Source organism: Cordyceps militaris (assembly GCF_000225605.1).
Source record: "Cordyceps militaris CM01 unplaced genomic scaffold CCM_S00003, whole genome shotgun sequence".
In the NCBI taxonomy this organism is placed as follows: Eukaryota; Fungi; Ascomycota; class Sordariomycetes; order Hypocreales; family Cordycipitaceae; genus Cordyceps; species Cordyceps militaris.
The window spans coordinates 269,769-295,134 of NW_006271971.1; the positions used below are offsets into that span (position 1 = coordinate 269,769).

At 54.8% G+C, this 25,366-nt stretch overlaps 8 protein-coding genes across 8 annotated transcripts; 3 read left to right on the forward strand and 5 right to left on the reverse strand.

Annotated features, from left to right (window-relative positions):
* Positions 1 to 2,813: 2,813 nt before the first annotated feature.
* CCM_03701 (uncharacterized protein) lies at positions 2,814 to 4,584 on the forward strand (the record flags this gene model as incomplete). Its single annotated transcript, XM_006668850.1, has 4 exons — positions 2,814 to 3,179; positions 3,277 to 3,481; positions 3,833 to 3,846; positions 4,312 to 4,584. 4 exons carry the CDS (start codon positions 2,814 to 2,816, stop codon positions 4,582 to 4,584), a joined length of 858 nt encoding a protein of 285 aa, XP_006668913.1.
* Positions 4,585 to 5,499: 915 nt separating this feature from the next.
* CCM_03702 (uncharacterized protein) lies at positions 5,500 to 7,044 on the reverse strand (the record flags this gene model as incomplete). Its single annotated transcript, XM_006668851.1, has 3 exons — positions 5,500 to 5,718; positions 6,043 to 6,194; positions 6,237 to 7,044. 3 exons carry the CDS (start codon positions 7,042 to 7,044, stop codon positions 5,500 to 5,502), a joined length of 1,179 nt encoding a protein of 392 aa, XP_006668914.1.
* Positions 7,045 to 9,199: 2,155 nt separating this feature from the next.
* CCM_03703 (Major facilitator superfamily transporter) lies at positions 9,200 to 13,214 on the forward strand (the record flags this gene model as incomplete). Its single annotated transcript, XM_006668852.1, has 4 exons — positions 9,200 to 9,626; positions 9,709 to 9,738; positions 9,796 to 10,023; positions 10,072 to 13,214. 4 exons carry the CDS (start codon positions 9,200 to 9,202, stop codon positions 13,212 to 13,214), a joined length of 3,828 nt encoding a protein of 1,275 aa, XP_006668915.1.
* Positions 13,215 to 13,466: 252 nt separating this feature from the next.
* On the reverse strand, positions 13,467 to 16,530 carry CCM_03704 (uncharacterized protein; the record flags this gene model as incomplete). The annotated part of the gene is made up of 2 exons (XM_006668853.1): positions 13,467 to 16,147; positions 16,209 to 16,530. 2 exons carry the CDS (start codon positions 16,528 to 16,530, stop codon positions 13,467 to 13,469), a joined length of 3,003 nt encoding a protein of 1,000 aa, XP_006668916.1.
* Positions 16,531 to 18,114: 1,584 nt separating this feature from the next.
* Positions 18,115 to 19,009, reverse strand: CCM_03705 (vacuolar sorting protein 32; the record flags this gene model as incomplete). Its single annotated transcript, XM_006668854.1, has 4 exons — positions 18,115 to 18,203; positions 18,271 to 18,461; positions 18,530 to 18,734; positions 18,829 to 19,009. The coding sequence occupies 4 exons, from the start codon at positions 19,007 to 19,009 to the stop codon at positions 18,115 to 18,117; spliced, it is 666 nt and encodes a 221-aa protein (XP_006668917.1).
* Positions 19,010 to 20,213: 1,204 nt separating this feature from the next.
* On the reverse strand, positions 20,214 to 21,642 carry CCM_03706 (mannan polymerase II complex ANP1 subunit; the record flags this gene model as incomplete). Its single annotated transcript, XM_006668855.1, has 5 exons — positions 20,214 to 20,500; positions 20,551 to 20,631; positions 20,680 to 20,730; positions 20,783 to 21,411; positions 21,470 to 21,642. The coding sequence occupies 5 exons, from the start codon at positions 21,640 to 21,642 to the stop codon at positions 20,214 to 20,216; spliced, it is 1,221 nt and encodes a 406-aa protein (XP_006668918.1).
* Positions 21,643 to 21,658: 16 nt separating this feature from the next.
* On the reverse strand, positions 21,659 to 22,853 carry CCM_03707 (uncharacterized protein; the record flags this gene model as incomplete). The annotated part of the gene is made up of 4 exons (XM_006668856.1): positions 21,659 to 21,919; positions 22,465 to 22,476; positions 22,537 to 22,555; positions 22,843 to 22,853. The coding sequence occupies 4 exons, from the start codon at positions 22,851 to 22,853 to the stop codon at positions 21,659 to 21,661; spliced, it is 303 nt and encodes a 100-aa protein (XP_006668919.1).
* Positions 22,854 to 23,302: 449 nt separating this feature from the next.
* On the forward strand, positions 23,303 to 24,376 carry CCM_03708 (DNA-3-methyladenine glycosylase, putative; the record flags this gene model as incomplete). Its single annotated transcript, XM_006668857.1, has 1 exon — positions 23,303 to 24,376. One exon carries the CDS (start codon positions 23,303 to 23,305, stop codon positions 24,374 to 24,376), a length of 1,074 nt encoding a protein of 357 aa, XP_006668920.1.
* Positions 24,377 to 25,366: the final 990 nt, after the last annotated feature.

Here is a 25,366-nt window from a genome sequence, read left to right on the forward strand (position 1 = left end):
GTTTGGCTGAGACTGGTGTGTGCGAAGTGACGGGACCAGTGAAGAACATGTGAGGTCTAGTCGTAACAGAGGAGAAGCGTGGTCGTTGACACAGTATTTCGAGGCCTCCGGATAGGTACTCATGTCACTCACTGCTGAAGTAGCATCAGGGTTGTCTTGCACTGGATAATGGCCTTTCCTAATGTAGTCTCTTTTTGTGCCTTTTTTCTCGCTTGTTTCAAGAAAAGAAAAAAGAAAAAAAGGATAACTCCCCGGTAGAAAAGAAGAGAGTTCAAGTAAATAAAAGCAAGCCGTGAAACGCCAGACGCGGGCTGCCCGGCGAGGCTGAAGACGAGGCTGACCACCACGCAGCCAGAGCCGGACCGAATGTGTTGCTCGTTTGCAAATTGGCGACGAAAAGGGTATGAAGCGAGTGCGTTCCTTGAACACCAACCGGTTCTTGCAGTTTCCTGTTCCTGTTTTTAAAAAAGAGGGAATGGTCCGGGCGGTGCGGTGCATGCGGAGGGAGGAAGGTGTTTCTGATGCACGTGGATGACATGCTGCGATCGGATTTTTGTGTTTATTTTTTTATTTTTTTGATACTGAACTGCCTTCTTGCCGCGTCCTACTCTTTGCTTCCATATACCATTACACCGCTCGTGGTGTGGCTGTGATGGGGCGCGCGGTGGGTTTATGGGTTTCCTCGTGAGGCGCAGTGCAACTATCGAGCAAGGGCTTTCTCTGTCTTCAAAGGCACGACTGTGCGATAAACACATATTGTACGTTTTTTGTAATGCAAACCGGAGAGACGACACCAGATTCAAGAATGTAATAATTACCTCCCGTCTTACTATTCCAACTGCCCAGAAATAGAATAGCACGGGACCGCCATCGCATCTTTAGGGTTCCGCCGCCGGGCGCCCGGTGGAGCACCGAGCACCGGCGACGCCGCCCGCCTCAGCGGGGAATGCGGCCCGGTGGCCCACTTGGACAGAAAGCCAGCGACACAAGCGAGCGTTCCCACGGTCCGGGGAGTTTGATACTCGGGATGGGCTCCCTTCTAGGACATGTATGGTCCTCCTGTTGGGCTCTTCGGAGAGAATGTGCGTTTAGCCCGGTTCTCGTGGTAAGTCTCCGTGGTATGGTGGTGCTGCGGTTTGCGCTTTGTTGTGGCAGGCTCGCAAAATATATTACTGTTTCTTTACCGATGTCAGGAACACCCTACCAGGTGTCATGTCGGCAGTGAGGCGGGCTTGCATGAGTGCACGCCTGGTTACTCATCATCAGCCTCGAGCCTTCAGCTTGGGCTCGAAGTCAATCGGCCGGCGTCCTGTCTTGGACATAGGTGTGTTATATGGGGGACGTCGTTTCAGAATGCTCTTGCATGCATGCAGGTTCAAGACCCGCCTCAAGTGGCCGCATCGGGTGCTGCACCACCAGCCTCAGCTATGGCACGGCGTTGAATGCGTAAAAATAGCATCATTGAGCGAGATGACAGACTTGGCAGCAGAGGGCAAACAATATGGGCAAAAGCTCCGAGCTGCACACTCCACCTTGGTTTGAAGGACGCCCGACGCCCACCAGTTCCAGCTACGTCTGGTGGGGGAGGAGGCGGCAACTCGTGGCTTTCCGTCTTGGTTGGCGCCGATTGCTTCGTCCAGGGGTACCGAGATATGTCACGATGTAGACGTTGGTCGAAGCCTATATCGGCCGACGATGTGGCTGCTGCAAGCGGCAAGGGCCCGTGTTTGGGGCACGACAGTATAGTGTGTCTTGCATTGTTTGTGTTTTGAGACTTTGAAAAACGAGAACATCGACGTCAAGTCTGTCAATTGGTGTTTCCATCGGCAGCGGCTGGCCGATGAGAGAAATTGCTTCTAGAAGCATGCAGGATGATGCTGTCTTTGCTGTGCGTACGTCGTGCGCAGGTACGGCCTCCTGCCCCAGTTGGAAAATGACACGTCGTGGAACGTGTAGCTGGCAACTCCCGGGTAGTCTTCATCACGATCCGATCACGAGAGCTTTTGCTAATTATAATGTTCTTCGTGTTTTCGCTAACCACTAGGTAGTCGGCTGCTGATCGAAATAGGGTGCGAGGATGGTGTGTGGCAGGCTAGCAGCATACGACGCAATTGTCGTCATCTAGGCTGGTGCGGTGCAACGTTCGGAAGCTACCTACGTAGGGTCTAACTACAGTCATGTCTTGGCTTTTTGTTTGGTGTCTTGTGTCTAGACGTATTGTGCGTGCAGAGGTGTTCCTTGCAATCACCACGGACCGCGACATGGCCAGGACGGCCAGAAGACGAACTTTGGGCGGAGTAGTTTGGGGCGAGGCTGCTGTGGAGCATCGAGGAGGCTGTGAGGGTATATTGGATTTAGTTCTCGCATCGTTACCGAGGCGGGCCGGGGTGATGGATTTTGCCGATTGATGATGAAGATGACTCAATTCGAGGAAAGAAACCCATTGCAGCGACACCGAGCAGAAGAATGATGCAGAATGGCAGAGGGCACGGGGTTGGCGATACGAGGATTGCGAAGGGAAAGGAAACAAACGGGCGAGGCTGCCTGGGATGTGGGATGTGGACATCTACGTCAAGATGACTGTTTGCTGCGGGCGAGAGGGAGCACGTGAACCCACTCGTCACTGCCGAGTTTATCGAAATGGCCCAGAATAAATGAAACAAGAACAAACCAAAAAAAGGGAATAAATGTAATTGTGCATGGGTAAAAGAGCTGCCTGGTGCTTGCGGCAGTGGCTGCATCGTGCGGTGACTCGACAATCTGCAGGTCATGACGGGGGAGTACCGCTGAAGATGTATTTGAAATGCACCGCGATGCACTGCGCTGCACGGTACTGCGGCATCATCGGCATCATCAACGGCTTCTTCCTACCACAGCCGCAGGTCCACGACAGCCTCAATTTGGCATGCTCAAATATTCTCAGGCAGCTATCCTCCTATCCATCCCGTAGTTCCATGTCTAAACAAATCAACCCCAAACTAAAACATACCAGTCTGTCACCACCCGCGCTCATCTTCAAGCCCAGTCGCAGTAGCAGTAGCCCAGTGAAATACCATATGGACAACTTTGCCCATGTCCATTCTCATTCATGCAACACAACAACGACAACCATGACAATTCTACCGCCAGCAACCCCTGCCGCGCCTGTCCGCCCCGTCCCACCTCAATTCAGCCCTGCCGTACCTTGTTGCCCAGAAGGCCCCCCCCCCCTAAATTGTCTTCGCGCGGCGGATGACTCTTTTGGCCTGGCCGCTCCGCTCCGCTTGATGCTTCCAGGCAGAAGCTTTTCCTCTTTGCTTGGAACTCGAGCTGCGCCCACCTCCCCGGGCGGTCCCTCGTACGTGGCCGATTCATATGTCTGTTTTCGTCTTGACCTTGGTGGAAGAGAAGAGAAGAGATAGAAAGAATGGCAAAAATAAAGAAAAATCGACGCCTCAACCTGGCGCCGTGTTGCTTGGCTGTGCGCTTCGCTCGCCAGTTTGTTAGTCACCGGTCACGCACACCCCCCTCTACAACACACCAACACCCTGCTCCCTCTGTCTCTATGGACTTTAATTCGTCCTTTTTGCTACGTCTACCAATCCACAATCTTTTATTTTATTGTATTTTATTGTATTTTATTGTATTTTATTCCATTTTTATTTGCTATTTTTTCCCTCCATCTTTCCGTCATCACCGCCTGGTGGCCGTCCCTCTCTCTGCCGCCGTCTCATGTCTGGCCTTTTCGTTCGTCTCCATCTTCCCGCCCCCAGTCCCCGTTATCGTAGAATTTTATTATTATTTTATTCTCCTTCAACTTTGCTGGGCAATCTCTTGTCTCCTTTCGTCATAGTGGTGCACTGGTGGGTAATCTGCTATCCGCGCCGCCCCGGTCCCTCTACCTTTAGGCTACCAAGCCCCGGACCTATAAGGCTACCAGTCCCTGCCTTTTCCGGGCTGGTCCTCTTCTGCCTGGCCTTGCCCCGTCACTCGCTACATCACTCACTCGTCTCTCGTTTTATTCAAAAGACAACCGTTCCTTGAAGTTTTCCTCTTGTTCTTTTCTTCTGACTTGCTGTTCTACATCAACACACCACCCATTCTGTCCTACTGTCTCAACACCTCTGAATCCTCCATCGTCAACTCTTCTACGTTGCTACCAGTTGCTTCAACACGCAACAGCCACGCACAACACTCTACAACAAGTCCACAACTTATCTGCTCTTTCTTTGAACAGTCGTTGAACATAGACTGTTCATTCTTCCATTCTACTGCCATTCCGCGGCAAGCGGTCCTGTCACCTCTCCGGCCTCCCCCGATCGCCGTTGCTAGACTACACAAGACAGCTCAACCCAACTCACAACTCTCCCCATGTGTTTTCAAATTGTTGAACTGTACTCGGCCTGCCGCTGCCTCTACTACCAGCACGCCGTCGACCGCTGCCCCTCCTACGGCCGCCGCGGTCACGCCGTACTGGAGCGCCCCATTCTGGTCGGCTACGCCTGCACCGCCCACGCCTCCCGCCAGGCTGCCGCCGCCAACCACCACACATACTCCGACTCGGGCTACAGCAGCTACCGCTCCAGCTCCAAGGGCTACAAGTGAAACGCGCTGTCTTGCGCCCTGGGCTGTTGCCGCGCGCCGGCTTGCTTGAACCCGTTCCGGATCTACGACTGGATCCTCTTCCTCTGCTCGGCGAACCCTTCCCGGCTGTCTGCACAGCTTGCTGCTTCAAGACACGCGACGACTTTATGACAGTGTACCACTCTCTGCATTTTCAGCAGCTTGGTATATTCTGCAATGACCACTCACGCCTCTCAAAATTGACACCTCTTCACGACCACCGACACGCAATGACCTCGCATCAAACGACTTGACGACCCTCCAGACTGAGCAGGCTCAATCGCCTCCCTATCGATTTGCAGCGAGCATACTTTGTCACTTCTACGACTTTCTCCAAAAAAAATGTTTGACGGAAAGCACACATATACCACTTATTTTACAGGCGAACGGCGCTTCGCAACGCATCTCACCTCCATTCACCGGCTCGTGGCTCAAGTGCCCGGGCTTCCTTTTCACCAAAGCGATATTTTGTCAGACTTGCAGGATCATGGGTTCTACACGTATACACACAGGAAGCATTGTTATTATTTCTCGTTTTTTTTTGTTATTCTCTCGTTTTTGTCTGTTGAACATTAAGCTGTACTGGCTGCAGCTTTTGGCTTGGCTGTGCCAGACCTGTCTGAGGGGGTGCTGGATACTCTCTGCTCTAGATATATTGACCGGAATTTTATCATTTTTCCCATTGTCAGAATTGTACCATCTTGCATCCGTAACTCAAGCGCGTGGCCAATCCGCGCAGCTGCAGAGTGAGAACCTATGAGGCCGACAATATTCCCAGAGCTGCACTTTAACAACCCACGTGGTATTCCGCATTCCGACAAGGCCCCAACTCGAGCGACGCTCGCCGTGACTTTCCGAGAGAATAAACGACCACCCAAACAAAGTCAACCAAGATGATCAGATGGTGTGTGACTCAGGCCTCCGAGGTGTGTGCCAGCAGACTTGCCTAATCGGGCGACCGCCTAAAGTGGGACCCCGGGGGGAGCACAAAAGCCGGCCGCCCGGCGCGCCGGATTTGGGGGCACAAAAAAAAGCAGGAAATGCTGGGCTAAGCTGCAGGGCGGTCCAGCTACGGGTGGGGCTCCCGCCGTGGAAACCAAGGACGCCTTGGAAAGACTACAAAGGAAACAGAGTTCTTAGGTGAGCTGGCAGGCTAAAAAAAGAACGCGAGGCTGTTGGTGGTGCCGATCTGGGCGCGCCACATCTTACGCTGCGCGATCCATTTCGGTGACGATTTAGTCGTGGCCTGACAAATGCACGTTGCGCAACCTAAGCCTACAAAATGTGGCTATAGTTACTCTTTTGTATTTACGACTGGAGACATGCACAGGTTTGAGCTTAGAAGAGGTGTGAAAGTGAAATGTATTCTCAAATAGTTTGCGAAAGTAAGTGTAATTCTCAAATAATCTTGGTTTGCAAAGGTAAATTGTAATTTCAAACAATCTTGATTTTGAGAAACTGCAATGCAGTTCTCAACGAGTCTTGGTTTTGCAAAAGGGCAATGGAATTCTCAAAGAGTCCCGGTTTCCACGTGTTGTAAGACTTGTCAAGTGGTACTCCAAAGGTAAATTGCCTTGACAGTCTTCTTGACTCTGAGTTTCACTCCTCCGGGATCAGCGACTTAGTCCAGTAACCCGCGAAGTAGTCTGCCGTGCCCGTATTCGGCGGGCGGTACTGAAAGCATTCCATAAACGAATCGCCGTCCGTCGCCACATATGCGTACAGCCAGAAGCGCCTCTCCACACGGATACTTCCAAGCAAGGCGAGAACTGGATTCATCAGGGTGCACTCCACCATTTCCAAGCTCAAGGCCGTCACCTTGACCTCCAGCGCAAAGGGTTCTACCCACATGCCACCCACCCTCCCTCGCCTAGCTTGTTGCAGGTACTCGACCGCCAGTGTCGTCTCGCCGTGAGGACGCGCCATACGGACCATGCTCTGCAGCGCCGACGCGTGCTGGCGCAGATCCAGGTATAGCTCGGGGCGATTGGCCATTGGATCGGCTGGCAGCATGCTCAGGATCTTGCTCGGTTCTCCTTCGACGAGCGTGTTGGTGCAGGCCCAGAGCCGGAAGTAAGGCCCGCACACGGTCAGGAGCCACACCGCCGTGAAGTCGGTACCTTGGATGCTTTCGGGAACCTCCTGAAAGGCCCGCGTCTCGATATCCGTGATATTGGTGGTTTGATTGTGCATATCGTCGCAATCGCCTTTCACGGCGCAGAAAATGGGCGGCCTTGTCTTGCGGAATTTGGCGTTCTCCGGGTCGGGGGGTTGAAAGAGGAAGGTGGGCGTCAGGAACAGTCTAAAACTGACATGGTTAAGGACGGCACGCCAGAGCTCGATTGTAGATTTCTCGATTCGCGAGAAGTCCTCGAGCCCCGCGAAGACCTCAAGCCTCTCGCGCACGTTGGGGTCGTCGAGGACGCGACGGACGGCCGACATGATGGCGGAATGAGAGCCTCTTTATGGATCAGCACAGTGAAAAGGAGATGGCTGAGTAGCTGACTGGGAACCATTGCAACGATGGGATATACAGAAGCTTAAATAGTTTAAACATATGCGCATAAGTTGAACAAGTCGGGCAGTCGAGAGTGAAAGAGTAGCACAAACCACCAGTGGTAAGTAGGCAGCAACATGCTGTACGACTTGGATTGCCGAAAGAGCGAGGCCAAGAACACAGAAACGACACATCTTCAGTAGTAAATCCAGCGCAGAAGAGTGTCTCTGACGTGGTTGTGAAGGTTGAAGTGGCATGGGCGTAAAGCCAAGGAAGCATCACCCTTACCCCCGGCGTCTCTCTGCTACACAACTTCGCTGACCCATATTCCTTGACAAATGAGTAAACGTTTTAAAGACGTATGGGGTCCTTCATCTTGACTTTTGCGGCCTGAGCGCCCGTATTAGGCGTAGATTGTGAATGCACATTTGCTACTGTATGACCTCTGCTACACTTCCGCCCCAGAGCGAAGCGCAACAACCAACAGACGGGGGCAAATGAGTTTACGCGGCCGCCGTTTTCATTTGCAGGACCCCTGCCCTTTTTGGGCTCCAAGCAATCACTCAGGTATCAAGCCATGCCAGCGCCGCTCAGTCGTGGCTTCTGTCAGGTGTGTCAACCGTCTTGCCTCTTCCCGAGTGTAACTCAGACGAGTACTCGGCGGCTCTCGCGATGCCCCCCAACAGCCTGTACCAACTCTCATTGGTCGTACCAGGATGTGAAAACTGTTTCGAGGCTTTTTAGGCTACATCGGAAGTCTTTTTTGTGGTTTCACAGGACACGATGCCTCACGCACTTGACAGTGACACGTCTGGTCCCGCCTTGGGCTTGGAGCAGGTAGCCGTCGTAGCTGCATTGTTGGCGGCTGTCAAGTATGGCAGAGCTAGCATAATAACTTAATGTTTATTAAATACAAAAATCGTAAAACCTTATTTGAAGAGATGTTTAGAGAGAAACACTGTGCGAGCTGTAGGGAGAGGAAGTTGCGTAGCCAGTCTCAGTTTGTGTTGCAACTCAAAGCGCTTCAAGCAGCACACCAACAACTGCCCAAAGATCAAGTAAGTTAATTTACCATAGGTATCCGGAGTATCACCTTTTTTTGCCTCTTTCTATTTACATTTCGTTCCCCTGAAAGATCACGTCGATGAATTCTTGTCGAAGCAAGAGTTGTTCCTGCCGAGAGTGGTGAGGCCATATTATGTATTTTCGACTACTTCCGGCGACAGTTCTCAAGTGCCTTTATTCCTTTTGCTTTTTAATTCTTTTTCGTTATTTCATCTTCTTTTTTCTTCTTCTTTGCGTAGAATTTCCCACCTCAACTTCCCAGCCTGGGTAGCAGTCCTACCCTAGATCCGGGGCATTCAGATCCCAGGCCCAAGACCACTAAGTCAACGTAGCAGTGAAAGCAATCAGTTTTGATGTTCTGATAAATAGCCAGGCTGAAAAAGCCGGCCACCATCATCCTCTGACAGTACAGATCATGATCAAAGGCGGTGGTGAAGATGGGAAAGGTGCTCCACGCCACCCGCTGTACCAGTGGCCGCCGGCCACCAAAAAGCACCAATCAGTCCCTGCAACAGGAACTCATGAGGTTGCTCCAATCATCTTTCTTTTTTCCGTCTTCGGGCTCTGTTTCGTAATTAATGATTTGTACTGTGTGCTTCTCCAGCCTGTTACATGCCCCACTTGGACTTTTGCCAGGCGGAAGGCAAGGCAATCACGTTGTGCCTGTTGCCTGCACTCCAGCAGCCAGCCCATTAAAACTGACAGCCGCCTGCAAACGCGCCGCTTCAATCCAGCACCATCAAACACTCTACTACCATCATTTTCTTCGATCCTAGCTCTGCTGCGCCGAATTCCTATTAGTATTATTGTTTATATTCTCGTCATTGGTCACTGTTTCAGTCGTCCTCATTTATCCGCTCACCCCTCCAATTACGATTTCGAGCCTCCATCTGGGCTGCCAAACAGCCCAACGTCAACACTGTCCCGTGGCCGCCTCAGTCCGTGGAACTTCCTCAATATGCACGCCCTATCATCTTGACGGATTGTCTCTGCATCTTTAGTGCATCGCTCATCATACGCTGTCATCGAGAAGACATGTTATCCGCTCTCTACTCGTACACAGAGGCCTGGCCAGCTGATGTTCACCAATCAACCGATTCCGAATCGGATGGGAGCTTCGACAATACGCCTGCTCCAAGCAATCGTCCATCAATCTCGATTGACCGCTCTATTCTTGAGATTGGGCCATATTATTACCTCCCCCATAATGCGAACAACACGGGTCCCCACCATGGCCGTCGACTGAGCGCACTTGCCAGAATCTCCCGGGGGCATGGTGATGCGGAAAAAGAGCCGCTAATTTTGCTCCGAGACATTACTGACCAAGACACTATTTCGCTGCGAGGACGTGCAACTGGATATGAATCGAAAATCATCGCTGATGGCGCTGGTTCTGGGAAGGAGAACCCGTATCGCTCAGGCGGTACACAGTCTAAGTCCGGTCGGAAACGGCTGCAAATTGGTATGTTCTTCGCGGATTCTTCTTGGTTCAGTTCACTAACACGATTTTCCATCAGTGAAAAATTTCCGCTCTTCCAAGCCAGCTACATTCGCCAGAGACAAGTTTCGGCCGAGTTCGATCAAAGCTCCCTAGCAGGATGGCTCCGTTTCTCGCCAGCCTCACACTCCAGTATCGGACACCAACACGTCGCACTTGCAACAATTTCCCACCAACAATGTCTTTGAAGTTCCTCTCTACGAACCGGCGTACGAACCGCCGGATCTCAGAGACCCTCTCCAAGTGCTGGACGAGAAATCTTGCAGTGTTGCGTCATTTAGCACAGTTGGGTCACATGCAGGCCATCATCACTTGCAGATGTCACCTGGTAAACCCGACCTCGCTTCGCAGCCCGCAAAAGGTAAATCTAATATATGCTTGAGTTATACCCGGCTGACATATTGTACAGATGGTGGTTACAGTCTTTCTGCCTGCGTGGCATTTCCTATTGACAACGGAGGAGGTTCTGACAACCTGATCGCACCCATTCCGACTCACCATGCACGGCCAAAGCTCTCTTTGGTAGATATGGCCCACAGTCACTCAGACAATGTGACTGGATCCACGCCAGAAGCCTCTCTGTCATCGAAAAATGTCCTCAAGCGCAGCTATTCAGTTGGTTCGCTCCTCGACTACGCTAGAGCGTCTAAATGGTTACGCGATATGTTGTGGTATCCTGAATCCTATACAACGAAACTCACCAGGCGCCCAAAGAGATCCGGCCTTCGATCCAACTCTGTTAATGCTCTGGAGAATCCATCGTTGGCAGAGATTCAACTAGCACGAAGGGTAACCGGGCTCTCCAAGTATTCTACGCGGTCAGACTCGCGCTTCGATGGCTTTTTGTTTCGCCGTGCCGTGAGTGACTTGGAGAGACTAGTGAATGAAGCGGTGTCTACGGCCTCCCAGGCCGTTGATCTTCCTCAGCATCAAGCTCACAATTCCACTAGCTCGATTGAGAGCAGCGATGAGCCAGCAGGCTCCGACTCGGACGTATCCTCCACCAGCCTTAGTGTCTTGTCGGAGGATGCAGACAACTACTGCTCGCCGAGGCCCCCTTGCAAACATGCCAATACATTTTCTGCCACCGACGACAGACCTCGTCTTCGTGAGGTGGTGGAAAATTACTCGGATGATGGAGTAATGTCGAAATCGGACGAGTACTCTCAAGCACAGCGGCACGTTAAATTTCAACTTCCAGAAACTGCAATGGGAGAAGATGGCAATCAATCTTTCTCAGTGCACTCCCGAATGCGTGGACCAATGCGCACTGGGGGTCCACGAGGAGGTCAAAAAGTTTACTCGAACCCCTACCAAGCAACGACAGACAGAGTACCACAAGGTGGTTTCCAAGCGGGCGACGAACAGCTTCCAGAGCGCGATCTTGCAGGGCGGCAACTGCCTGCTGACCACGGTATTAGCTTACGGCGGCGCTCACATGTCAGTCTACGGGCAGGACAACGATTTAATTTAGCACGATCGCATCGTCGCCAGCCCATCGCGAGAGATTGGTCAACAACTCGCAAACGCTTTGTCGCTTCCGTCGCTTGTATCAGCACTGCGTTGATTGGTATTATTCTTGGGATTTATGCTGGCTTGGTGCCATCTATTCAATACTTCGTCATTGACCCCTCACATGTGGTTGTTCATGGAAATACCGGCTGCTTCCTGGGTATGGCCATTCCAACTTTTCTGTTTTGGCCGCTGCCACTGCTTCATGGTAGAAAGCCCTACATTTTGACTGGTCTCGTTCTTGCCATGCCACTTTTGTTCCCACAAGCGCTGGCAGTAACGTCTCAGAGACTGGTGGATTCGGTCGAGTGGAGGGCACTTCTCCTCGCTTCGAGGACGCTCATGGGTGTGTCACTTGGATTCGCCAGCATGAACTTCCATTCTATCCTCACTGATCTATTTGGTGCGTCTCTGATGAGCGTGAATCCTCATCAAGAGGTTGTTGATCACTACGACGCACGCCGGCACGGAGGCGGCATGGGTGCTTGGCTCGGTATCTGGACATGGTGCTGGATTGGCTCCCTTGGTGTGGGCTTCCTTGTCGGTGCGGCCATCATTGACCAGCATACGCCAACTTGGGGTTTCTACGTCAGCATCATCCTCATCGCGGTGGTTCTATTTCTCAACGTCGTCTGTCCTGAAGTCCGTCGTTCGGCTTACAGGCGCTCTGTTGCGGAAGTCAGAACGGGTCCTGAGATTTCTCGCCGTGTCGCGCGCGGCGAAATCATGATGCACAGGGCCAAGACTGGGCCCAGGTGGTGGGGAGAGGAGGTTTACCATGGCATTGTTCTATCGATGGAGATGCTTCGACAGCCAGGTTTCTTGGTCATGGCTATTTATTCCTCCTGGATCTACTGTCAGGTTGTCCTAATTATTGTGCTTCTTGGATCCTTGGCCTCGAAATTTTACAGATTTCGATCTCCTGCAGTCGGTCTACTAGTTGCCAGCATGTCACTAGGTGCATTCTTGGCCATTCCGTTCCAAAAGGCAAATTTGTTCTCTCGGTCTCGCTTCGCACAACTCAACACCAACAAAGCGACGCTGGATAAGCGCGTAGTTTGGTCATCTCACTTGGTGCGCCGAACGGCTTTCACGCTACTCCTCCCATTGGCCGGCGTTTGCTACGCGGCTGTCTCTACTGGCCCTCCTATGCATGTCAGCCTACCGACAATCTTTTCACTGTGTGTTGGTTTTCTCTCTTGTCTGGCCATTTCTGAATGCAATGGACTCATCATGGAGACCTTTGACTGTTCCGATCTTAGCCCCGGAATGACGGGCCGACAACGTGGCTCTTCGGCGAGGAATCCAAAGCGAACGAATTACTCGTCCTTTCCTCGAGTGACTGCCGGGTTTGCGCTCATTCACACCTTTGCCTTTACCTTGGCTGCAGGCTCTACCGCCTTGGGTGGGCATGTCACGAGAATTCTCGGGCAGCAAGTCGCCACCGGCGTTGTTGCAGGCATTTTGTTTGTGCTGACAGTACTGTTGCTTCTCGTTCTTGTTCGATTTGTGGAAATTCAAATTATACCACGATCCAAGTTTGACGAGATGGATCGAGTAGTGGAAGCAAGACGAAAGTCAACCATCCGGCGAGCATCAATGCCAAATGACCCGCAAGCCTTGATGGAAGAAGAGCAGGCATGGCGCCCTATCATGATTGGCAATCCCATTGGAAAAACACGCCGCATGAGCATTCTTGAGCTCGGTAGCATGACTCGCTGGCAAGAAATTCGCAAGAAAAATCGTCTTATTGATGCTGGCGCGCATTTGAATCGTGGTGCTTTGGGCCACGGGCTAGAGGCGCTGGATGATCAGATGAGTGACTTGAGGCGAAACTTGCATATTGGCAGCGGCAAGAAAAAGGGGCGGCGGACGCATCTCTCGGATGAAAGCAGTGAGACTGGAAACGATCCAGACTTTGACGGGTACAGCATGAGTAACCTCAGTACTCCAGGCAGAACTCGGCACGGCGGTGAGCGGGACGATCCGATGGAGACGGCCATGATAGACGAAGAATTAGGTCGCGCTCACCAGAAGTAAGTAGCAATAGTCACCTAAGAGATAACAAACATATTCTTTTCCCTATTCCAAATTTCAATGCTGTTGTAATGTAAAAGATTGTCTATACGAAGATGTTATTTTAGCCTGACAGGAATTGCGCCCCGAGCGCCGATGTCGTGAAGATGGTTCCTAAAAGACTACGCCAACCCCACATCACAATTCAGTTGATATCATACATGACTTTTCCTGTTGTGAAGTCCTTTGCTTTCTTGTTTTCTATTTTGTGCGAGCCTAGCCCACATTGAGCACCAGGTCCTCGCCCCTGCGTGTCGGAGTCAACCGGGGTAACCAGTTTGGCGTGCTCGGCAGCTCCGGCGTACCAAGACCCCCCGGGACCTGCGTCTTCCCATCCCCCCCTTGCTTCTTCTTCTGCTGCTGCTCCTCCTGTTGTTTCCAGTGATCCCGGCGCTGCAGCTCCTTGGGCGCCAGCGCCATGTCGGCCGCGCGCGTCGATCCCAGGCGTTTTGTCAGCAGCGACGACGGCGACGTGGCGAGCGCTTCCTGGCTGCTATTGTCATGCGCGGCCGGGTCGTACGCGACGTGCTGCGGAGCGCGCTCCTCCCGGTCTTGCGGTCGGTACGGTCGCGGCATCGGCATCGGGTACCGGCTGAAGCTGTCGTCGTCGATGGGCTGTGTGGGTTCAGCCCGCGCCGCAGAACGGCGGTGCGCACGCGGCACGGGATACAGCGGGAAGGGATGCGGCAGGTTGCTCGGCGGGCGTCGCCGCGGCGGGCGGCTGGGAGCACCGACGACGCTCGACGACGGGAGAAGTGTGCGGTCGTCGCGCGGGGACGGCGACGCGGCGGTGGGATGGGGCGGCTCAGGAGAGGGCTCGACGATGCGCATCGTCGGCGACCCGGTGCGCGCGGCATGCGCTATATGCGCCGTCGGACGCAGCCTCTGCATGGCCGGCGAGGGCATGCCGCCGCGTCCGACTCCTCGGCCACCGCGTGGGTCCGCGCCGCCGCACGTCGGCTGTCGCGGAACTGCCGCCGGCGACGGCCCGCGGTGCGTCGTCTCGGCGTGGCTGGCGGCGCGTGACGGCGCGACTCCAGGCGTCAAGACCCGGTCGCGGCTGTGAATGCGCGGGTACGACACGGGGCTGACCCCGCCGCCGCCGCCGCTGCTGGACTCGGACGTGCCGGGTGGCGGATCAGTAAATACTTTGCTGCTGCGGCCCGGACTGCTGCTGCTGGAGGAATTGGTGGAGACGGCTGTGGGAAGAGGAGGGGGAGGAGTGCGGTGGTGCGGCGATTCGGCGACGGGGGAGAGAGTGCGCGCCCGGCCTGTCGGGACAGAGGACTGCTGCGCAACGGGGCTCTCCGACACGGCGGTGGAGATGCTAAAGGTGGTGATGCCGCTGTCCGTGGACGTCACGCGCGGCTGTGCCGGGCGCGCAGTGAGTGACCGTCCGGCAGGCTGGTTGTGGCTGGGCACCGGCTGCGAGACGGACCGCGGATTGGACAGTCTCGAGAAGAGCGGCGACGGCACTGTCTTGGGCGTGCTCGTGATGGGGGCCATGCGCGGGGGCGATGCCGGCCGCTGGCTGTCACCTTTGCGCGTCGTCTTGGCCTCGGGGAGCGGCGTGGCGGCCAGTTCCTGCGGCGAGGCGGGGGCGGCGGCGGTGTGGGAGGGCGATTTGCGCGGGGCCGGGATGTGCGTCTGCACGGCCGTGGTGACGATGCCGGCGGTCGCGGTGGCGATGCGCGGGGCGCTGCCGGCGCTCAGCGGGCTCCGGGGATCACCGCCGAGGATCCAGTTGCCGCGGCCGTCGGCGACGTAGTACGCTGCGACGGCGGATTCCGGCGGCGCCGACGCCGACAGCGGCGGACACCAGATCTGCCCGGCGGCCGTGGAGGACGTGGACCGCCGCAGGTCGTCCTCTTCAAACTCGGTCAGCGTGCTGTCGCGGCCGGCGGCGGCAACAGCCGGCAGCAGCGAGAGCTTGGTGTCGGGGATGACGACGCGCAGCGACGGGGCGACGGTGCGCATAAACTGCGCGGCAATCGGGTACTGCTGCTGTTGTTGGGGCACCTGGTCCCCGTGGCTTTCCTGGTACGTTGGCTGCGGCGGCGGCGGCGACTGCATGTCGGGCTTGGCCGGCAGCAGCTTGGACAGCGGGCGCGTGCGGGTGGGGGTATTCGTCGGGGAGCTCCGGAAGAGCTTTGACGGGGAGATGGCGAGGCCGATGGCGCTGGGTCGCCAGCTGGCGCGGTTATACAGCTCCTTTGCGGGATGGTCGGCGGCAGCAGCAGCACCGCTCATGGCGGGATACCGCAAGAGGTCGGCGGGCGCTGGGCTGTTGGAGTGCGACGACTTGTCGAAGCGGTAGCCCCAGGTGTCGCGCGTCGGCGTGTGGTAGCTGCCGCCCGTGGGACCGGGCCCGTTGGGGCCGAAGCTGGAGGAGCTGCTGTTGCGGTGGCGCTGGCGGCGCCGGCGGCGCAGCAGGCATCGCGTGAGCAGGACGGCTGCTAGGACGAGGCCGCCGGCGATGCACACGGCGCCGACGGATATGCCGGCGATTTGGCCTTTGGAGAGGGGTGGTTGGCTGGCGGCGACATTGTCTGTCGGGGATGGTGTGGCGGAGGTGGTGGTTATCGAGGTTCCGGTGGTGGTGGTGGTGATGGTGGTGGTGGTGATGGTGGTGGTCTGAGATGTGGTTTTGCTCGTGGTCGGCGTGGCGGTGGTCAAGGTAGTCTTGGTGGAAGTCGAGGTCGAGGTCGAGGTCGAGGTCGAACTGCTCTTGGGGGATGTAGGCACGGGTATATCAGACTCGGAGGTAGTGATGGGCGCAAAGGTCAGTATGCCGCTCGTCGGGCCATAGCGAAGCGTGGCAGTCATGACGCCTCCCCTCGGCTCAGCGGCGTCCTTTGCGCCGTCGCACACGGTCGTAGCCTTGAGCAGGGCATCGTCTATAATTTCCAACGGTCAGTTTCCGCTTTCAAGGCAGTTGAAGAAGGGTGGTCTTTTTACCTCCGGACTCGGCCTTGGTGCAGAAGCCGACGTTGCGCTCGCCGGCGATGCACTGCACGGCGCCCTCGCTGACGGTGTAGCCGGAGCGGCCGCGGTAGGCGCAGACAAAGTCGAGGTCGAGGAACTGGTCCGACGCGTCGCCGCGCGCGTAGTTGACGGCGAGAAAGGATGCGAGGCACGAGGCGGCGCACGCGGGCACAAACGCAGCGGCATCGTCGCGGAGGCGCGCGGGAAGGTCGGCGGGCGAGACGGCGGCGGCGGCGGTGGCGGCGTGCAAGAGAGTGACGATGGAGAGCAGGATATGGCGGCGCGTCCTGGCCATTTTCTAAAGATCAGACCGGATGTGAAGGGCGGCGGCTGGAGGAGGCTCAATCGTCAGCTTTTGGTTCAAGCGTCCGTGTAAGTGAGCGTATAGAGGTGGCATTACCCGAAAGAGGGAGGGTATGTCAAGGCTGAGATTTAGTACATGGCGTATAGCCGTGTGCACATTCCAACCGGGTTGTATATCTTGTAATTTTTCGAGTTATCGCTGCTTGTGTTTTCGCGTAACAATGTCAAGAACGGTGTGTTTGTGTGTGTGTTATTCACGGTTCATCCGGGACTGCCGTTTGAGGCGGGAAGCTTTGGCGGGGCGAGGTTTGGACCCGGAAATTGACTTTATGAATAGAAGAATGACTTCTGTGACGGCAAGTCGCACGAATCCTGGAACAAAGAAGGCCGGTAATAATAAGGTATATGTAGGGAAAAGCAAACAAGAAAAGCTGGGGAAAAAAAATTATACAAAGGAAAGGATGGGGAAGAAGAAGAAAAGGTTGACGCAACGGTTGAAGAGAAAGGTTTTTTAAAAAAAAAATGATATCATGGGAGAAGAAGAGAAGAGGAAGATGAATGCGAGGCAACATCTTCTTGAGGACCCCCAGCTTCTCTCGGCCGTTTACACATCTTCTGTTCAACCCTCCCCCCCCCCCCCGGCGCGTCTCAGCCTATCGACTGCGTATGCTTGCCGCCGAGCCCACAAACCGGGGACCAGCACAAAGCGAGAGCAAGTCGAGTTGTCCTGTGGGGGGGAAAGGCCAGGCAGCAGCGCTTCGGACCATGGGGGGCCAGTCATTTTCGGCCGGGTGGGTGAGAGCGTTGGACAACCTTTTGCTGCTAACCGCCCGCCTTGTTTCGTGTAAGCGCCGAGCCACCAAACCGTTCCCCCGCGATGCTGTTCCCGCGAACCTCGATTGAACGGCTCGGTTTCTACCTCGTCCTTTATCCAGCAAGTATCTCAATATGATGCTTCAACACGCACATTGTACGTAAACAGCAGGAGAAAAAAATAAAAAAAAAAGAGTGACAAAGGGCATAGTTGGTTGATTGCTCGTCACAGCCCCCCCCGTCAGGCGTGTGATTGGCCCCCCCCGGCCCCCCTCCCGCATGCAGCCTGTGAAACATGCATCCCGCGCGCGCGCGCGCAACATTTCTCTCTAGCAAAGGTGAATCTTGTGTTTTTTTTTTTCCGGATAGGGGGGGTGTTACATCACACCAGCTCACACCTACCAGCCAAGAACGAGTTTGTGCATTGTTGGGTGCGCTGTCACAGGCTCGATAAGCGGTACAGACAGATTGTGACACACGAACTGGATTTCTGGAAAAAAAAGGGGGTTTCTACATCATCTAACTCAAGAGAACAAAATTGTAAAAGCAGAAGAAAAAAAAAGAGAAACGTTCACAGCACTGACCATTCTTCTCCCGTCTGTCAAACTTCCCTCGACAGCCGCCAAGGCTCGTCTCCATTCCATCAACACGGTACTCGACAAGAAATTCACTGCGCCAACGCCAAAGATGTGGGGATAAATGGTAAATAGACAACAACACGACTTCAAACCACCAACAGAGAGACCGGCCCAGTGGACCATCCTCACATGGCCATTTCCGCCTGCAACTTGCGCAGCTCCTCTTCCTCGTCGTCCTCCTTCCGCGCCGCAGCCTGCGGTCGGTTGGACACGGCTGTCATCCAAGTTAGCCTCATCATCATCTTGCTCATCAGAAAGCAGCACCACGTCACAAAACTTACGATCTTGGCTGGGCGGCGACGCCAGCACCGGCACCGTGCCCGTCTTGAGCATTGCCTCGTCCAGCTGCTCCTGCTGCATCTGGTCCAGCTCGTCCTCCAGGTCCTGCTCGTCCACCGCATTGCTGAGGCTCGACGACGTGAGCGCGTTGACGATTTCGTCGCTGAGTTCGTTTTGCTCCCGGATTTTGTCCCTATTCTCTCGTTAGCATCCCCGACTCCTTTGCCTTTCCCTTTCCCCACCCCACCCGCCGCAACATACATGGTCTCGTCCACCTTCTCCGGCGTCAGCTTGCCGTGGATATTCCTCATCGCCGCGCTGGCATTCTCCATCGCCTGCAGCGTGCTGCGGTTAATGTTGGCCGACTCGATGGCGTTGATCTGCTGCTCCAGCGTGCCGACCTGCGCCTCCGTCTGCTCCAGCGAGCGCTCGTGCGCCTTTTTCCGTCTCAACGCCGCCTTGGCCGCTACCGTAGTCACTCGTATTAGTTTCTTTTCTCTTGTCTGCAGTGTCGTCTTCCCAACCGCACTCCCTCACGCCCCATCACTGGTCCGCCTTACCACTTGTATTGTTGGCCGCCACGTGCTTGCGCGCCGTGGCGTCCTGGTCTGCAATCTGATTCTCCAGGTGCGTCTGTCGCTTCTGCAACATGTCCAGCTGCGACCGCAGGCCCAGAATCGCATTCTTGGGCGAGTCTTTGCGGTTCTGCGCCGAACCGCCGCCACCGAACCAGCCCCACATTGTCGCGTTTAGGTAGGTGCGTGGTCGTAGGTTGTGTCAAGTGTAGAATACCACAAGGGCTGGATGATCCGGCCTCTTGTCCCGTCGTCAAGGATGGACCGTGGCCGTAGAGGTTGTCGTCTTGTCGAGTCGCAAAGCGTGAGCGCCCGCGTTGCTCGCCGGCTGTGACTGTGGTGGGGTATCAGCGCCGTCCGAGCAACAGAGCAGAGAGGGCGGATGAGGCACTGCTACGACCTTCAAGTCGTGCTTGTCAGGGGGGCGAGCAGGTGCAGTCGTGAGAGACGGGATCGGGCTTGTACGCAGATCGCTTAGGATAAAAGGAAATGAGGGAGACGGCTGCCTGTGTCTGGGCCGCGTGGTAGCTGACTGCTGGGATTATGACGAAAGGCCCTGCCCTGCCAAACGCCCCATCCGATATTTTGCCACGGATCATGTGACGCTACCCAGTGACGCCTGAAGCCTGCCAACCTTGAGCGCCTTCCATGTACACGAGGGACATGGAACAATTTGAAACAGGCCGTAATCATTTTCCAATCATTTTACAATTATTAGTAGGGCCACGACAGTCTGGGTTGCGTCCGTCGTCGTGGAAAGAAAAGTTACACGCCCACGTGTGCACACCCGCCGCCATCCAACTTCAGAACTTCAGAGTTGAATGCACAATAATACATTAAATATCCTAAAACTCCTAAAAAGCAACCCACATCCAACGCTTCTATCGCTTCACCTCCCGACGGAGAGTTTGCCAACAAAGGCCAGCCAGCTGCCACAAGTGTCCAACGGCAACCAGACCTCATCGTACAAGAGCAGAGGCTCCTGTAACCAACGTGCCTGTTTCTTACACATCATCTCCGTCCACACCAATTTCAAATTCCCGGAAAATCCAAATTGCCCCCCGCCACATCGCCATTAACTGCAATCAAAAAAAGTATGTCGTTGTGGACGTGGCATCGTTCATGCCCCAAGCTAGCGCCTTCCTCCCAAAAGCAGGCGCTGTAGTCTAATGTAATGGTGCAAGAAAAAGTGTAAAAAGAATCAAAAGTCGCAGTGTCGTATTTACTCGAGGAACGCATTGTCCTTGTCTACACCCGACGCCGTCAGTCTTTCTCTCAAAGACGAGGCTGGCCGCGATGTGGCACGGGACAAGTGCCGACGCGAATGCATCTTGCGTGGCACGTCGTAGTCTGTCTTTGCTTCGGCCCTCTTATTTGTCCTTGGCGAACTTTTCGTCGGTATCCTTGTGCCAGACAACATAGTTGGGCAGGCCGACAACGGAATAACCCGCGCGCTTGGCCATCTTGGCAAAGCCTTCCGTCTCGGCTTGGTTCTCAAAGGCATAAGGAGGGAAGTTGACCCCCGATCTGTGGACATCAGCCTTGACAAGAATGCTAACACCGCCGATACCATCAAGTTCGAGCTCTTCGTCCTTGTTTTGGTTGCGGTCACCCATCAGGCACATGTACGATCGGCCAGTCCTGAACTGCTTGTATCCTGCACACAGTTAGAAGAGCCGTCAAGGTCAGCGTTTGATTAAAACAAACCTTCAACAATGACGGTGTCCTTGTCTAGCTTCTTGGCGAGAGCGAGGGCCTGGTTCGACTCAACCCACGAGTTGTAATCGACTGGCAAGTGTTAGTCTTGCACAAGGCTCTGTACAGCCAGTCACTTACATCGTCCCTCAATGTCGTGCCCATTCTTCTCATACCGGTGGAACCAAATGTCTAAAAGTGGTCAGTATGATTGATATAGCTTCTTGATATGTATGCAACATACTAGGGACAATGACATCCTTGTCATGGGCAATAAAGTCCTCAATCAAGGTGTCGGGACTTTCTTCAATGTCGGAGTCACGCCAGTACACCCAAGAGTGCTCGGGTTTAAGCGCAGAGTAGAGGAGGTAGTTGCGAGCTTTGGCCATGGCCTTGCGGCGAGGAGCTTGAGCCGCATACGCGTGGCGCTCCTCGATATCCTGGCTCAGCTTGTAGCCAAAGTCCTTTTCAACAACGGTGGCACTTCGGAATGGTACCTTGTCGGGGCGGCTCTGGATACGGTCGAGCTCAGCAGCCAGGGCGGCGTGGGTGTCATCTTCCGAGTCTGAGATGAGGAAGGCGAGGTCGATCAAGTGGTGTGGATACGTCAGTCTGGCAAGCAGATCAAAGTACTTGGGCAGGAATTTGGCGGCATCCTTGAGGGGAGTCAGGATGAGAACTCGCTCTTCGTTGGTGACGGCCTTGGTGGTGGAGACGATAGGGTTTAGATTGACGTGGTGAATGGTGCTGGAATTGACCTCGATCGCTGCGTGGGGATTATAGAGAACAGGTGTTTGCAGGTGGGCGTTCCATCTGGCGTAGTCGTTTGCCGTCATGTCCATGGGCGACTTGGACGGGCCCCAACAGTAGAAGCTGGCGAGGGGTTAGCGAGCGCGATCAGGTGAACGGGGAGCCTGGAAATTCCACATACCTTTGCATCTCGGATGCGGAATTGGAAACGCCACGCCATAACAGGACGATGGCTGTGACAATAGCAGCGAGAACGACGACTCGTTTGCGCGCGACGAGGTTCCAAACGGCGCGCGAAGGGGGAAGCCTGGACTGCGCAGCCTTCCAGTTTAGGCCACCTTTGGGAAGAAGCATGTTGGGCGGATTTCAATCACCACCTCTGGCTGGTGCGGCGACTTGTGTTGCGTGGGTGGGATATACGGTGGTTGAAATGTTGTCGGGCCGATGCTCCAACGGACAGAATGCGGATGATGATGGTTGTGTTTGGTACCAGGGAGATAAGGGGTGGTCGACCAGAGCTGGGGGTAGCGAGTGGCGTGGGCGGGAATTGGAAGAGGAAACGAGTGGACGCGATTAATAGAATCGTAGGGGAGGAGGGAGCTGGGCCCGTCAGAAGCCGGGTGGGATGAACCTGGGCAGACCAAAGAAGTGGCGTTGTTGAGGCAGAAAAAGCAGCATTGACTATCAGGAGAGGCCGCGAGATGGCAGAACGGGCAGAACGTGGCTCGTCCGCCATCAACGGAGAAAAAGCTTCAGGGTGGTGTGTACATGTAGATACCAGATAAGTTGCGCAATTTCCACATTATCTGGGGTGTTTCTGTTGTACCTGCCAAGTACCCACCGGGCTCGTTCGCATGCAGCGGGAACGCTTGTCCAAATTTAGCACAGCCAGGTTCACCCACCCCTTTCAGAACAGAAGGCGCTGTAACGTTATTTACAGATAACACTGAATTCGAACTTGGACTACTCTACTTTCAGCCAATACGGGGAACGCCGTACATAATTCTACCAAGTTTATGAGTTATTAACCATGGCTTGGCCCTCGTGCTGTTCTATACGTCTCCTGTTGTCCCAGTGTCGGCATGCTCGGAATGCGTTGCGCGCGCGTGGTATCACCAACCAAAACTAGCAACTTGTACCTTTGTCCGCCCGAATACGTTGTACTCTTGTACATACGTTGCAAATGGACTATGACACCACTTGATCGACCTCGCCTTCCTCATCTCAGACTCTGAAGATGACACCCACGCCGCCCTGGCTGCTGAGCCTGCCCAATAACAGCCGCACTAATTAACCTTTCTGTCCGCGGGCTAGCTTACTAGAGATCCTAAAGATGAGACCGTAACATTTCCGGATGTATCCTATTTCGCATACTCTTCCGTTATGTCTTAGGAAATAGTAACTATATTAGAAAAAGAATAAGAAGAATACTAAGATAAAAAAGATAAAAAAGATAAAAAAGATAAAAAAGATAAAAAAGATAAAAAAGATAAAAAAGACAAAAAAGATAAAAAAGATAAAAAAGATAAAAAAGATAAAAAAGATAAAAAAGACACTCTAAACATAGTTAACCCCCCGCCAGATTCCCTGCCGACTAAACTCCGGACACCGGTGTAGGGTAGTCCAGGCACAAGTCTAGCTTCTTGGCGAGAGCGAGGGCCTGGTTCGACTCAAAGCCTCACTCACGAGCACTAGAGCTCCCCTTGATGCCGTGAATATTCGGAATTTGTCATCTGTCTCTTGAACCATCACCATCCACTGACGCATGATTCTGCATCGATAGGGCCTTGAACAGCCATCAGGACCAAGGTCGCTTCTGCCGCCCTCTACACACCTTAAACCAACGGCATTGGGACTGCTTTCGTGTATGATTGCGATACGGTCATTCACGCTACGTATCCTCGCGCTCCCGCTGCGACATACGTCACCAGTTCAAGCCATTACCACTATACACAACGCAGACAGACCGCGGATACAGTCACAGACACAGTCACGCACTTACAAAATTCCTACAATGGCCGGGACAAGGCGATCTTCACGCCTCAGCGCTGCCACCCAGGCGATGCCTCCCCCAGCAGCGCCGGCCGCACCCACCACCAACGGCCGCAAGCGCAAGGCCGCCGCAGAGCCGCAAGCCGAGGCGCCCTCGACGCCCAAGAAGAAGCGCATCGTCGCGCCGCCGCCGCTGACGCCGACCCCCAGCGCCGTGGGCATCATTGCCGAGCCGGCGCTCCACAACGGTCCGCAGCCGGCCACCGTCGCCCGTCTCGCGGACCCGCGCGGCACCAACGCGATGCTGCTGTCGCCCGAGACCTCACGGCTGATTGCGCCGCGCGACGAGGCGCCGCCGTCGCCGTCCAAGGGCCGGGGCAAGCCGCCACCGACGACGACGACCACGCAGACGCTGCTGCAGGAAGCGTGCGACCACCTCATCAGCGTCGACGAGCGCATGCGGCCGCTCATCGCAAAGCACACGTGCCGCGCCTTTTCACCCGAGGGCCTGGCGGAAAAGGTCGACCCGTTTGAGAGCCTCTCGAGCGGCATCATCTCGCAGCAGGTGTCTGGCGCGGCGGCCAAGTCGATCAAGAACAAGTTTGTCGCCCTCTTCGCCGCCGACAGCGCAGCAGCAGCACGCTTCCCGCACCCGTCGCAGGTGGCCGCCACGCCGCTCGACACGCTGCGCACGGCGGGCCTGTCGCAGCGCAAGGCCGAGTACATCCAGGGCCTGGCGGGGCGGTTCGCGTCGGGCGAGCTGAGCGCGCAGATGCTGCGGGACGCGCCGTACGACGAGGTGCTGGCGCGGCTGACGGCGGTGCGCGGGCTGGGAAGGTGGTCGGTCGAGATGTTTGCGTGCTTTGGGCTCAAGCGCATGGACGTCTTTGCGCTCGGCGACCTGGGCGTGCAGCGCGGCATGGCCGCGTTTGAGGGCCGCGACGTGGCCAAGCTGCGCACCAAGGGCGGCAAGTGGAAGTACATGTCGGAGCAGGACATGGTGGCGCTGTCGGACAGGTTCGCGCCGTATCGCAGCCTGTTCATGTGGTACATGTGGCGGGTGGAGGAGACGGACATTAGCACCATGGAGTCGTAGCGAGGCTGGAGAGTCCCAATATTTGGGTAGGTGTTGGTGACTGGCATGGCGTACAATGGGATGGTCGAGGGGGCAGCGTTGACTTTTGGCAGGAGCGTGGAATTTGGGCTGGTTACGACGGGCTATGTTGAATCATGCTGGGATATAGGAGTGATCATGCTGGGATACAGCAGTTGGCGATATGCAAGGGATGATTTATATTGCTCTGTAAATAATAACATCCCACGTTAATTGAAGATGGGCCTGCGTGACCGGTCGTGCCGAAGCAACTCGGTCAAATGACATGTACCCGCATATCAAGCAGTACGATGTCATGATGCCAAGCAACCCCAGACTCGTCACCATATCTGCGCAAGCCTTGCAGCCCTGTCGTATCACGCAGGCGCATGGAGAAGATTTCGTATTCCGTCGTTGGAATAATAATACTGGTAAAAAGGCCAGAAGCTGTCGACCCGCCAGAATCGGACGACACCAGGAGGCAGGGGGGAGGCTCGAGTCCACAGTGCGTGCAATATTAGGCAATTTCACTCAATCCCCACTGGTCAGCCATGCTCGGCCCTACTGCGATGATATCAAAAGTTCGTTTCGTCTTCTTTTTGCTCCGATGGGACAGGGGAAGCGGCGGTGAAGTTGTAGACACGTGCTGGGCTGCCAGGGTTGGCGAGAACTAGCAACCTGCACCTTTGTCCGCACGAATACGTTGTACTCTTGTACATACGTTGCAAATGAACTATGCAACAATCCGTACACTATTCAATGGGTCGTCTGGACGGCGTTCCGGAAACGTGTTTTGGGGGCCAATTCTTTAGTTGACTAGTGGAATAGTTGGTTACCTGTTCGTTATCACTGGTAGCGTAGCGGGACAACGGGTACACTATTGCAGAAATAGTCTCTAAGCCAAAGGCGGAGAGAAATGCGCAGATACAAGTTTGGGCAGATGACGGTTAGGAGAGAAAAAAAAAAGCCGGGACAGAAGATGAAGCAAATCTC